Genomic DNA, 14,009 nt, shown 5'->3' on the forward strand with positions numbered 1-14,009 from the left:
TGTGATTGGCTATCGACTTTCTTGCAAAGTTGTGATTGGTCAATTCCTTGTATGCCATGTCAATCTCCATTCTCATTTCCTTATTCAGTTGATACTTTTGATTTACCACTGCCTTTGGCTCACTATATCAGCCTCTACTCCTCCCGGATCTACTCCCACCTCCTACTCTTGACTATCCTTCTCTCTTAAAACATAAAAATTCAGTTTTTAACTCGTATTTCTTGTCCAAATTCAAGACAAGACCAGACCATGTTTTTACCTCGCAATTATGGGCCTTGGCTTCTCTTGTTCCTCCTTATTTCTCCTACCTTGTTTTCTCCTTCCATGTCTCACCTTGATTCCCGTTGGGCAGCTAAGAAGAGACACATGAGAGAGAAAGTTAGAGAGATGTAAGCCCAAAACTTTTTATCACTTTATATTTTGCTTCAAAATTCCAGTTTTGATTATTGGGTATTTGATTTTGATGTACTTGTACTAATGGGTATTGATCAATTTGAAGTTTTTTTTTGGTTCGGGTAGTTGATTCTCTTTGGTTATCGAGGAAATGTAGGAGAAGGAAAGGCAATATGTGATATATGGTTTAATCTCAAACTCTTCACTGTTTAGGACCTAGAAATTTTATATGTCTATTCACTTGTTTGAGCTTGATACTGCAAATGACACGTTTCAGTTAACTTGAGAATTATGCATCAAGGAAAGAAATTTTCTAGTAACCAAAGGAAGGTGAAGTTTTGATTGAATTATCAGAGGCTATATCATAATTTGAACTGCAACTCAATCTTGATTCCATTGAGTTTGTCCAAGTATCTGAATTTTGTGCCTTTTGGATTGACATCTATATATTCTTAAACATTTTCTCGGCCAATTTATTCACTATATACTCCTCTTTGCAGGTTCTATCATGCATATGAAAACTACATGACACATGCGTTCCCGGTCGGTTGATGTCCTACTTCCATATATTAAGCCACTATATCTCTTTTGTTGCAATTGGTATTGAATTATGTTTCAATTCTTCACAGCATGACGAGCTGAAGCCACTTACTAAAAGCTTCACTGACTCTCTTAGCGAGCTAGGAAATTTGAAGGTAATAAATTATTAGTTGAGAATGACAGTATTCAACTGAATGGTGTGATAACAATCTATTCTTCAACTTGCAGCTTGAACACTTACCGCAAGACTATAATGGATCTGCCCTTACTCTTATTGAATCATTGTCCAGGTATTACTGATTATCTAAACAAAAATTTGTATGCAATAAATTAATGACTGCATGTTAGCACCAACTATATATTCATTTTTGTACTTGTGTGAATTCTGATTAGGACTTAGGACAAGTCCTTGTTCTGATACAAGTTTTCTGCTCTTCCCAGCCTGGTTATCATGGGTAATAACACAGAATTTGAGCGGGCAGTTATTTGGCTATCTGAAAATCTGACTTTCAATATTGATGCGAGGATAAATCTTTTTGAGGTATCTAATATGATATCTTTTTATGCAGAGATAGAATTAAATTGGGTTATGTTTGTGTTAAGTTTTTCATAATGTAATTGATGATATTTGAAACTTATTGCTACAGGAGTCTGTAGTTCTATCTCTTAAGAGTTGTAGGTTTCATTCTCAGCTTGAGCAACTTACATGGGGCATTTCTAATTACATCCCTTTTCACTTGATTTCTGTTGTGTAGTGCAACATAAGAGTTCTTGGAGGACTTATTTCTGCTCATATTCTTGCAACTGATTCTACAAACAGGTTGGTTCACGGATCTTACAAGAACCAGCTGCTTAATCTTGCTGAAGATTTGGGGCGGCGCTTTTTACCTGCTTTTGATACACCCACAGGGTTACCATATGCCTGGATTAACTTAAAGGTATTGCCTAAAACATGCTAGTGACAGCTGTATTACATATTGAAGTTTAAAATAGAATATACTTTGTGATGATTAGTGTTGCATGTACAGCCATTTTGTGCTAGTAATAAACTACATGATGTCGGTAAAAATGCGAATGTGCTTAAAAACCGTCCAGCAAAAACCAATAGAGCAAACAACCTTTAGAAAAGCTAAGACACTTGGATGCTGGGCCGATTTTATCTGGTACTGACATGTTTGAGACTTCCCTTAGCTCACATGATCTTTTCGATTGGAAGTTTACCTTTTAATTTCTGGGAAGTATGAATATGCTCTGTTGATTTTGTTTGTTAAGAGGATATATGACTCCGCATCAATGCAAAATTCTGTGGGCAGTATGGAGTAATGGAAAATGAGACTACGGAAACGAGCACTTCAGGGTGTGGTAAGGCTCTTTTTAGAACAATGTAAGATGTGTCGATCTTAAACTATGCTATCCTATAATTGTTGATTTTCCATGTCTATTCAGGTTCTCTGATTCTTGAAATGGGAGCATTATCACGATTAACTGGTGACCCCAGATACGAATCTGCAGCTTTACGTGCTCTACGTAAATTATGGAGCATGCGTAGTTCCTTAAATCTACTAGGAACAACACTGGATGTGATAACTGGGGAATGGATTGAATATTCATCTGGCATTGGTGCTGGTATGTGCTATCTGGACTTTGAAGTCATGCAAGATCTTCTATCATGCAGTGCATAAGGTTGCTAGAATATAGTGGCATTCTTGCATCACATGGGTGGCATTGATTTTCTATTTTAGATTTGAAATGCATTCCAATTGAATTGTATGATTGAATCATCAACCCTTTTATCTTATTATTATTATTATTTTTCTGATGATAGATTTTGTGTGGGTTTTCTAAGGGGTTGATTCATTCTATGAGTACCTATGCAAGGCTTATATTCTTTTCGGAAAGGAGGACTACTGGAGAATGTTTCATTCTGCTTATCTTGCAGTACAGAAGTATTTCAGACATGGTTCATGGTACTGCACTAATGATGTGTCTTTAGATTTACTTATTATGTTGTCTTATGATGAAGTTTATCTAAATCCATTGAGATACATGGTCAATAAAACTCTTTCCAGCCTTGCATATTACTGTGAATAAAACTCTTTTCACTTCAATTCCATCAACTTGTCTAAACTGTGGGTCCTGGCCACAAGGTTAAACTGTAAAACAACTTTGATGTCATATTATATGTGTACACATTATTTACTTTAGTGATGGCATGCAATAATTGGAAGTTTGGTTGAAATTCTTTGAAGCAAAGCTTTTAGGAATTTTCGTGACTTGGAGACCAAGGTAGCTAGGCTTTACTCTTTAATTCTGCGGTAATGCATTGTCTTTAATATTTTACTCTTTTCTCAGATCTTATTGACTTTGTTCTATCACATCTTTCTTTTAACTCTTTGATAATTTGAATTTTGGAAAATTTATAATTTATGTATCATTTAATGTAAAAGACACATGTCAAGCCTTAAAACAGTATTTTAAAAAATGCAACTTTTGACAGCTGGCTATAGCAATAACTTTACTTGAGAGCTAGACAAATTAACACTAACTGATTGTGAGCACATTTTTGTCATAAAGGTACCATGAAGCTGATATGAGGACAGGAAAAGCAACATATTGGCAGCTTACAAGCCTTCAAGCCTTTTGGCCTGGTTTACAGGCAAGTAACTCAAGCCCCTGACACCAGATTCGTAGTTTGTTTCCTTGGAAAGGGTCTTCTAATTTAATGTTAGAAGTCTTGTATTAGGTTCTTGTGGGGGATATTGGAGCTGCTAATTCATCACACCGTGAGTTTGTTTATGTCTGGGAGAAATTTGGAGTTCTACCGGAAAGGTATTGGACCTTGAAGTTTAAATTTATGGTCTTTTGGTTATGGCTGTGGACATGTGGTTGGTTTTTTATAATTTCTGTTTTCATCCAAATAATAGTGACCTGAAGTATAGAATCCTTCTAGGTACTTGCTGGACCATCAGATGTTGCATCCTACTGAAAAGTATTATCCTCTGCGGCCAGAGTTGGCAGAGTCCACATTTTACCTATATCAAGCAACTAAAGGTGCTAATCTTCTTCATCAGTTGTTGTATTTTCTGTTGTATCTTTTAAGCTTTTGTTTTCCTTAGTTTTGTATTTCATTATCTCATAGGTACTTTTCATAGCTGGCTTTTGTAATGAATTTACTCTTATATGTGAAATTGAAAATCTTTTATGAATACAGACCCATGGTACATACAAGTTGGTGAATCAATTGTTAACTCTCTTAATTCATACACCAAAGTGGAAGGAGGATTTGCAAGTGTTAGAGATGTGACAACCATGCAGTTGGAAGATCATCAGCATAGCTTCTTTCTTGCTGAAACGTGAGATAATTGTTTGATTCGTATTCCTTTTTTAGGACATACAAACGCATCTCCACTGCCCGACACTGTTTCTTAAGTATTCCATTGCCATTTTCTGTAGGTGCAAGTATTTGTATCTTCTCTTTGATGATTCTTTTTTGGTTGATCGGAATTATATTTTCACAACTGAGGGTCATCCTCTTCCGATATTAAGTTCTTGGCATGAGAGGCTTCCAGAGACATACATCCCTACCAACTGGACATATGCAAAGGTTGTCCTTCTGCTTATTTCTTAATTATTCATTTATAAAAATACCATAATTTTACCATCCTAAATAGTGATATAACAAGCAAAAACACCAGACTAAATGTGTATAAGTTTAACGATGCAGAGTGAACAGCCAACAAGACCAGCGAGTGCAATGTCTCTGCAAGTCTGTCCTGCAACAGCTTTGAGGTCAGGATATGCTGTCCAACAGATTGAGAGTGCATGCCACGTCCCTGATTCTCGTGGGGACCATAGGTGTTTCAGTGATGAGGAATGTGGAGTTGACTCAACTAATTGTAGAAGAAGGTCATGCAGCATGGCTGGTTACTGTGGGTTGTGGATCTAATGATCTCAGAGATATAACCAGGTATTCTTTCTAGCAAGACATAAAATTATGGAAAGATTGCTCTACAAGAAAGTTGGTGGCGAGATAGGCTATTTCCTCAGTTTGTAAGCTGCCTATGATAGATGGAAACAGGGAAAAGCAGAAGGCATAGAAACACAGGTTATAGAAATTGCAAGATAATGCAGACATGCGATGTCATATAATTCGAAAATGTTCCTTTAGATCGTGGCAATTTAGCCAGCATATCGTCCTTGAATCCATGATTCGAATTTTGATTGATTGCTTAACAAAGAGAAAGAATCTGATTTCAATCATGGTTGTGATGAGATTTAGATATAGTGATGCTGAAACCTTATGCAGCAAAATCAGACACATTGAGAAATTCTTGCTCTTATTTTGATGCTCTTGTGCCCATAGGTCATGGGAATTGGAATAAACTTTTGATTATTGAATGAAAAATATCACGTACCTATGTCATTGTTTTATACTGATATGTGATATCATGTCATTATCTGATAAGATATGTCGAACTCCTTTTCTTTTACTGAAGTTGCTAACTGGCAGTGCAATGCTGTGTGATTAAGCACAGCTTATCAATCATTCAATCAAATAATTGGCATATGTCCAACACCTTCCTCCAGTCAAGATATTAAATGCATGTCCTTTTCGTTCCTCCCATGGGGTCCTACCACATTCACATGTACGTCTGGCCGACAAATCATGGGCCACCCATCAGTAGCCAAGTGGCAAGTGGGCAGTCCTTTCCCATTCCTCTCCAACCACACATCATGTGATCACTGTCAGTCCAACCCCACGTTTCCCCTCTGGGGAGGGAGCATCCCAATCTACTGCTCGTACTGTACGTATCAACCAAGAATTAAAGACACCCAGCATGAGTAAACGAATCTGTGGTCCAGAAGCTCTGTTGGATTTATGATCACGGTATTTGATTTTCCCTCCCGTGAGGAAGTCAGCATCATACGTCGATGCTCTTATAATTAATTCGGTGTTGGAAGGTGATACAGATAAGGCTACATTGCATTTATGGTTATGGTTATGGTTATTCATATCACCCTCCAACTGGAGTCCCATTAATTTGTTGGTTTCGATAGTAAATAAATGAGATGGATAATTTTTGCATTAATTGGGTAGAATGTAAATTCCAGAAAAATTGAATGTCTTTGCTCTTCTCAGAGGAATTTAACATTGAGAGCTATACATTACAAAATGACAAAACCATAAACATCTTAAAACATCTTGGCTTTGCTGATACCATTGAGCGCTGTAAGTTGTCCATTTTCAATGCATGAAAAACGCCAAGCTATGGACAAGCAGACCTGACCTGACCTGACCTGTTGCCACGTAGGGAATGCGGAGTTAGAGTTAGTTGGGGTGGAATAAAAAGTAGACAAAGGAAGATTCGTGGAAGTGGGAAGAGAAAGTATGTATCTTATGATTCTTGCATTCGGACGAATCTCCTTTTTTCAATCCAAATCGTTGGACCTTTCACCCTATTTGATCTCACATCATGCTACGCACCCCTCTGCTTTCCTACTCTTGGCATCTTCTCCTACCGAGTTGCCTCTTCAATTTAACTGTCGATCGAGACACCAAGGAGAAACACATTGATTTCCATTTCCATTTGGAAAGCTATGGAGTTGTCTGCTGCTATGCTTGGCAGTAGAAGAAGGAGGAGCTAAGAAAAGAGAGTTCGATGATTGGCTGCTTGTTTAAAGTGAGCTGATGGTTGATTTCAATGGCGGATATTAAGTAATCACGAGACAGGGAAGGGCACACCAGCTGCATCAGCAATCACGACCATTCCCCTGCTTGAGGGGCATATTTACTTAACCAAGCTCCACTTGACGAGCCATTAAATCACCTCGAGTTCAAATACTTTTAATTTAAATGTTTTTAATCTGAACTATATCGATTTTTAATTCAAATTGTTCGTATATGGATTAATATTAAATGATTGAGATTATTATAACTTTTTCTTGTAGATTTATGTTGTTTAATAACGTTTAAAGAACGTTTCTTTATCTATATTTCAATTCTCGAATTAAATTAAATGAAACTCATATATATATATATATATATATCTATATTTATATCTAAAACGTAAAAATTTCTCAAATATCCGACAACCATTCACATAATAAACTCGTCATCATGATGTAAAATATATTCCCGAAATATCTTGCTTTCATATGATACCTCGTCATCATGATGTATAATAATATATTGATTAGATGGTTCACTCAACTCCATTATTAGTTAGGAAGGACGATAGTTTGTATGGACCAAAGCAAATTATGTACACTTGTCATGCAAACAAATCGTAATCTTACCTAAAGTTTGTTGTATTATTGAGTCTAGACGGATGTAAAGGAATTGAATATTAAAAGAAGGTTTATGTTTGATGTGTTGTTAGTTTATAAATATACATGTTTAAAAATTTTTTAAATAAGTATTTTTAATACTATAAATATTTTTATTTTTAAATTTATTTATCAGCGAGAAAAATAATGTTGAATTCATTAATTAATATGAAAAAAAATATCAAAATGGGTTCAGAAAAATAAATGGGCCCCCGTTTACCCGCCCAAACCAAAGCAAAGCCACTCTGCAATGACAATGATTCATAGAGAAGATTAGTCAAGTTACACGGTTAGATTAGATAGGAACAAACAAAGGAAAACTACGCGTTGGCCCATGCGGGACCCACCTCCGACCCGGCTTTTTTTTGTTTTCCTAGGCCTAAACGCGCTTTGTCGGGCCCCACATTGGGACAAAAATCCTCTCTTACAGAAACACAACAACCTTTGCAGTTAAACTCAAAGGAAAGAGAGGAAAGAGAAGAAAGAAGGAAAGATGATGGAGCATTTTCACGGCGAAGAAGCATCCCAGACACAGCCAAATTCAGACAATGGATAGGAAAGTGAGATGGGAAAAAGGGTTTTAAGTGCTGGGGTGCTTTTGTTTTTTTTTTTCTTTTTGGTCCTTTGGATTTTACTCATTGATTGGCATTTATTAATGAATGAATAGTATATATACTCTTGCTGGTTTCATTTTTTCATTCAAAGTGCCGCATGTTGGGTTCTTTGGCTGTTGTTGTCTTGGTTTTTGTTAATGAACCTCATTGTTGCCCACCATCAAAATCGCTTAGCTTTTGGGGTGTTTTTGTTGTCGGAGTTCATAGTCATAATGTCGCAGAAGAGGCCCCAGGAAGATGGAAAGGTTCGACCATCAGAGGGGAATAGTCCTGATCAAGATAAACGTAGAAGGGTTCCTGCCTTGAGAAAGTACACACCTTTACTTTCTTAACTGAAAGTTTTCTTTTTTCTTTGTTAATTGATGTTTATAAATCGAAACGAAATAAGTGAGTAAGAAATGAATTGGGTTTTGCTTATTTGGTAAAATTTATTAGTGAATGTGGTTGGTTGTTCCTCATGATTTATGACAAAAGAAAAGAAATGAATTTGCTTGTTTACTGGTTGGATTGAAGGTCTTGGTTAATGTGCTTTGCATGTGTTTAATATGATTGAAATTCTTAATTTGAAGTGAATAGATGGGTGGATACTTGAATTTGGTTTATTACTTGCTTAGTAAAGTTGTTGTTGTTAAAATATGTCTTGGCAGTTTCTAATGTGATTAAAGGTCTTCTGCTAATGTTGAAACTAATTGAATGTGCTTTGCACTTATGGACTTCATTTTGTTGCAATTTATTGTTGCCGACTTCCAGGAGCATTTTTATTCAATTTGGTTATGGTTTTCGTCTTCAGAATGGTAGGCTAGGATAGTAAAAGATGGTCTAAAGTTGTTATGTCACATGTATATGCTTTATCAATAGTGTTGGGGAGCCAAGGTGGCAAGGTGATTTTGCTATCTTACCATGGAGAGTTGAGTTGGCACTAGCTTTTGTTTTCCAAAAAGAAATAGTTGATTTTTTAATTGAGGATGCTAAATATGAGAAATTGTATGCATGGTCATTTTCATGGTCAAAAATAGTGGTTGTGCTCTTGACGTTGGACATGGAGTGAGTTTGCTTCAATATATTTTCATTGTCTATGTAGTTGAATCTCCCTTATGCCTATCTATGTTTTGTGATGATTGTAATTATAGTTCATGTAAACTTATGCATCATTAATCGTGTCTCTTTTGGTTGCTAATCTGTTTGTAAACTTTGCTAGTGTGGTTCACGAGGTGATGAAGATGCAATCAATTCAGCATTGGCTTGAGCCAGTTTTGGAGCCGTTGATTCGTAGGGTGGTATGTGCCCTCTTTTGATCATGTTACTTCTGCAATACTTCTATATTTTTTTGTTCTTTGTTCCCCAAGAACAAGTTTAGAATTTTTATTAACATTGTTGAGAGAGTGTTCATGAGCTTGGCTTTCTTTTCAGCACTTTTATCCATTAAAATCTTGTCATACTATCTCTTGTAACAATAAAGTTAGAGCTGTATGTTTATTTTACATCTTAGCATTTATAAGCACTTCAATGTCACACCAAAGGTTGTAAACACAGGGGAAGATGCCTCTCTCAAGAATTGAAATCGTAATTACCATGTCCTGTTTTCTTTACTTCATGGTGACATTTACTTTTAGCAATTAGGTTTAGCCTAGGTGCTCAGACAAGGGAGTGAGTCTTAGATATGGGTATGTGTCCAACATTGACGCGGAATGTTTTTTTTTTAGTTCTCCTTATATTTGAAGTTAGTGCTAAACTTCATACCCATATCCATAAGATATGTGTTGGACATGGGCACTTAAGGAAAAACAATGAGTCAGAGTAACATAGAGTGAAGCACTAACTGTCTCCTACAACTTCATGGTGTTTGTGCCTGCTCTGGTGGTACTCTCAAATTCTCAATCATATGACGGCAGTAGATAGTCCCTGTTAAGTTGTTCAGCTTCAGGGTGGCTTGATACGTTTATAGGCTTTAACAACTTTGAAAACTGATTGCAAGAACTTTAAGATTATTGCATATTGTCAATTGTTCTCTTTATTCTTCTGAGATCCTAACATAAGTCCAGATTTTATCACTTAAGTCAAGAATGTGATCTTTAATTTTTAAACTATGATGGATTGAAGATGGAATATCTTTGTTAAGATATCATTTGAAGTATATAATCAAGCATCTGACTTAATTGTAGCCATTAAGACTTGTTGGACCACGTGCTCCTTAACGAGTTATAGCAAAATAGGTTGTGACTTTGGAACATATTTCCTCTACTTAGCTGTCTTTTTCTTTCTTTATTTTGCACGAGTTCTCAGATAAGATACCAAGGATGATAAAACAAAACTGAAGGTGCAAACTAAATTTGTCATAGTAAACGGACATTTGGCCCGTTTAAAATGTTTGAACCCTGATACTTGACTCTAAGTTTGTCATACAAATGTGTCTTGTATGTTTTTCAGTGCAACAAATTCTTTTGGCATCTTCAGTCAGCCTTTTTATGCAGGTTTTTAATGAATAAGTCTTTGGTGCACTGAATGTTATATCAATTCTATCATTTTTGCTTCAAGGGCTGGACGTGCTATCAAATAGAGTTGTGCTTTCTTTTTTCCAAAGTTCTTGGTATTTCTATGTAAATGCCCATGTTATGGTGTCAGGCATCTAGTGTCTAGGTTTGTGAGAAAAATGGAGCAAAAACTTATATTCATATCTATTGGTGGCAGGCTCCCATATCTTTTAGCTGTTCTTCTTTCTGCGTACTACTTTTTAAAAACTAATTGAATGTGTTAGGAAATGGATGTAAATCACTGGTCCTATGTTTTGTAGGTCAGAGAGGAAGTTGAGGTGGCTCTTCGAAAGCATTTGAACAATATGAAAAGGTAAGAATTCTATTGAAAGAAGGATGAAAAAAGTATGAACTATAAATACTTTCTGCCCAGAAAACTTTGTTAACTTCACTGTATACTAAACCATGTGTTTCTCTTGTTTGTGTTTAGGAATGGTGGGAAAGAGGTAAATTCCACCGAATCAAGAAGTTTACAACTCCAATTCTTAAACAATCTGTCCCTTCCTGTGTTCACTGGAGCTCGAATTGAGGCAGAAGAATGTTCTGCCATAAAGGTGGCTATAGTTGATGCCCTTACTGGACAAATAGTTACCTCTGGCCCTGAGTCATCTGCCAAAGTAGAAGTTGTAGTCCTTGAGGGAGATTTTGATGGTGATGAGGGGGACAATTGGACACTTGAAGAGTTTAAGAATAACATTGTAAGAGAGAGAGAAGGAAAGAAACCTCTTCTTACTGGAGATGCATTTCTAACTCTCACAGAGGGCATCGGCTTAGTGGGTGAGATTTCATTTACAGATAATTCAAGCTGGACAAGAAGCCGCCGTTTTAGACTTGGTGCAAGAGTTGTGGATGGCTCTAATGGAACTAGAGTAAGAGAAGCAAAGACAGAATCCTTCATTGTCAGGGATCATCGTGGTGAATGTAAGTACATAATTATTTAACTATTTTTTATGAGTATTATCTAATTATTGTATAGCATACTTCTGCTTGGTTTAAGATCTAAAATGTTTTCAGGCTCAGAAATTGGATGCTTGTCACTTTGAGTGGTGATGGTTACTGCAACATTGAAAGCTTAAAATATAAATTTTGATGTTGCTGTAATTTTACATTTTATGCTTTTATGACAAGTCCAAAAGAAATGATGTTACCAAGATATTGAACATATTCTATATATTGTTTTCTGTCTAATTTTCTCCACCTTTAATCTCATCTTGACTTGCAAAGAGCAAAATTGGCTTTTAAATTCCAAACACACGAGAAATGAGGAAGTTGTTATTTGGAATTGTTGAAAGTTTAGATTGCCTTTTTGTTTTTTGGTTTTCTTCTTTATAATTTGTATATGCATTGGCATGTGGGATTTTATGAGAAATGGATTGATGATACTCTGTTTCAACTCTTGATTTTGGGTTGCAGTGTACAAGAAGCATCATCCTCCGTCTCTGTCTGACGAAGTATGGAGATTAGAGAAAATTGGAAAAGATGGGGCTTTCCATAAGCGCTTGAGTCGAGAAAATATTAACACTGTAAAGGATTTCTTGACCATGCTCTATGTAGACCCTCCAAGGCTCCGACATGTGAGACTCTACTGCTTTATCTTTCACTTTGTACACTGCTTAAAATTTTTAATGAAGGTTCCAGTTTCTTTACCATCTTCTTTGTTCAAATGCCTGCTTTTATTGGCGATAGAACATAAGAAAATTAAAAAGAAGACAACTGATTCAACTGCTTAATTGCCCCTAATGTGTTAGAAGGCGCTCTTTGTTGTTACAAGCTTCAAAATACTCTGGTGTTTAATTAATTTTAAGCCAGTCTGTAAATTTAAGCATCTTTGGGTATCTTCCGAAAAGGATTCGTATTAGCAATGTTGTAGGTTTATATCATGAAGAATTCATGTCTGAACAAGTTCCTTGGTTGGACATGTACAACACAATCTTGAGTACCATTTAACCTTCCAGCTTTGCATTTTACTGTCTAGGACCCTATGTCTGCATTCATCTTTAATTTTTACTACACTGCACCCCAGGATATTTTTTCATCAGTAATAAGGATGTAAATCGGAAGTTTAACATGTAACCTACCATTGGTGAGATCCATGCTTTGTCTAAGTCTCACCAGGTTTCATGTGGACTTTTCATCAACAACCACTTTAACTGCTTTGAGTTAGGATTTATGATGTCAGACGGAAATATCAAGCAATATTTGTCTCTTGGGATGTGTGCAGATCCTTGGCACCGGTATGTCTGCTAAGATGTGGGAAGTCACTGTGGAGCATGCTCGGACATGCGTGCTTGATAAGAGGATGTACTTGTACTGCCCTCCTGGTTCTCAACAGAAATCTGGTGTGGCCTTCAACATTGTGGGACAAGTGACAGGACTACTTTCAGAATGCCAGTATGTTACAATTGATAAGCTGTCAGAAACTGAGAAGGCACACTTCCTTTGTCTCATCTGATTTCTTTGTTTCTTTTTATTTCTTTATTTCTTTACTTTTGTCATTAATGGCTTCTAATTATCTGCTTCACCATCAGATTGAAGCTCAAAACTTGGTAATTTCTGCATTTGAGCGCTGGGAAGAAGTTTTCTCTTTTGATGATGAAGCCTCTCTCATTGGTGAATCTTCAAATTTGGCTAATATTCCTTACACAAGCTCAGCCAAGACAGAGATTCCTAATGGTAGCAAGCTTTTGGCTTCTCAAAAGATGGGTGGATTTGATTATGCTCAACCAAGTGCTTCTTCTCCAGATATCATTTCAACCATCTATTCAGTTGGGGGTATGAGTGGCTTGGACGACTATGCTCTGCATGGTATTGAAAACATGGGTCTTAGATATGACCAAACTTTGAGTTATCCAGGCCAAGTCACTAATTCCCTGATCTGTGACACAGATATTACTCAAACTTTCTGTGATGAGGATCATCTTCGATTTTTTGATAGTGATCTTCAGACCCCGGGCCTTGGTTTGGAATCACAAGCTGATCTACAAACTGCCGTTGATGGATTCCTTTTGCAACGTACTGTTGCTGTTCAAGCACAGAGGAGATGGACAAAGGTTTTCAGTGTGCTGAAATGGTTCTCTATAAAAAGAAGAGTTAAGGAAAAATTTCGAGGTGTGAGATATAGCAATGGACTGTAATAATTTTTTTTACAGGTACAGTTGCAAAGAGTAGTGCTAGCCGAGTGCTGCCCAGTTAAATTTTGTATGCAGTTGTAGATTTCAACAATTTGGAAGTATCCCTAGGTGTAGATACAGCTGCTAGTTTATGAATCCTTGTTCTTGTTGGATATCAGAAAATGTACCCCTTTGTATCATATTAAACTGTAAATATATAGCTGCACTTCACAGAGTTAGGCAGATTTTTTGTTGTAAAATTATAGTTGCTTCAGGAGAGTGAAGTGAGATCTGCCATGCATGGAGAAAAATGATATGCGTTTGTTTGATTAAAGGGAACCTGCATTCTTATCTATCCTATATGACTTTTGATCATCAGCAGCAGTTTTGAATGGTAGGTTTGGACAAAATGTTGATAAAATTACTTGGCTCATGCTATTTCCCGAAGTTAGGTTCATTTCTTGACCGCCAATCCAAATGTCTAAAGAGGGACC

General features: G+C 36.5%; 2 protein-coding genes across 3 annotated transcripts; both read left to right on the top strand.

Annotated features, from left to right (window-relative positions):
- LOC18603839 (alpha-mannosidase I MNS5) lies at nt 98-5,364 on the top strand. Its single transcript, XM_018117981.1, has 15 exons — nt 98-389; nt 894-936; nt 1,023-1,088; nt 1,162-1,223; nt 1,375-1,474; nt 1,689-1,871; nt 2,247-2,295; nt 2,380-2,559; nt 2,780-2,900; nt 3,508-3,589; nt 3,677-3,762; nt 3,884-3,984; nt 4,145-4,286; nt 4,387-4,537; nt 4,658-5,364. The coding sequence occupies exons 1-15, from the start codon at nt 250-252 to the stop codon at nt 4,877-4,879; spliced, it is 1,728 nt and encodes a 575-aa protein (XP_017973470.1). The 5' UTR covers nt 98-249; the 3' UTR covers nt 4,880-5,364.
- On the top strand, nt 7,689-13,770 carry LOC18603840 (calmodulin-binding protein 60 A). 2 transcript variants are annotated; one of them, XM_007036052.2, is made up of 8 exons: nt 7,689-8,184; nt 9,073-9,151; nt 10,666-10,718; nt 10,836-11,326; nt 11,819-11,979; nt 12,627-12,833; nt 12,934-13,210; nt 13,292-13,760. In XM_007036052.2, the coding sequence occupies exons 1-8, from the start codon at nt 8,012-8,014 to the stop codon at nt 13,537-13,539; spliced, it is 1,689 nt and encodes a 562-aa protein (XP_007036114.2). In that variant the 5' UTR covers nt 7,689-8,011; the 3' UTR covers nt 13,540-13,760. The 2 variants fall into 2 exon arrangements, with proteins under 2 accessions (XP_007036114.2, XP_017973099.1); XM_018117610.1 differs by having other exon boundaries at nt 12,934-13,770.

This window comes from Theobroma cacao, chromosome 3, assembly GCF_000208745.1.
Source record: "Theobroma cacao cultivar B97-61/B2 chromosome 3, Criollo_cocoa_genome_V2, whole genome shotgun sequence".
Classification (NCBI taxonomy): domain Eukaryota; kingdom Viridiplantae; phylum Streptophyta; class Magnoliopsida; order Malvales; family Malvaceae; genus Theobroma; species Theobroma cacao.

Excerpts from the sequence above, each read along its gene's own strand:
- LOC18603839 (XM_018117981.1), top strand. The coding sequence starts at position 250 with ATGTTTTTACCTCGCAATTATGGGCCTTGGCTTCTCTTGTTCCTCCTT. Across the intron at positions 1,224-1,374 it reads CTTATTGAATCATTGTCCAG|CCTGGTTATCATGGGTAATA; the intron begins GTATTACTGATT and ends TGCTCTTCCCAG. Across the intron at positions 2,560-2,779 it reads TTCATCTGGCATTGGTGCTG|GGGTTGATTCATTCTATGAG; the intron begins GTATGTGCTATC and ends GGGTTTTCTAAG.
- LOC18603840 (XM_018117610.1), top strand. The coding sequence starts at position 8,012 with ATGAACCTCATTGTTGCCCACCATCAAAATCGCTTAGCTTTTGGGGTG. Across the intron at positions 10,719-10,835 it reads CATTTGAACAATATGAAAAG|GAATGGTGGGAAAGAGGTAA; the intron begins GTAAGAATTCTA and ends GTTTGTGTTTAG. Across the intron at positions 12,834-12,933 it reads AGCTGTCAGAAACTGAGAAG|ATTGAAGCTCAAAACTTGGT; the intron begins GCACACTTCCTT and ends CTTCACCATCAG.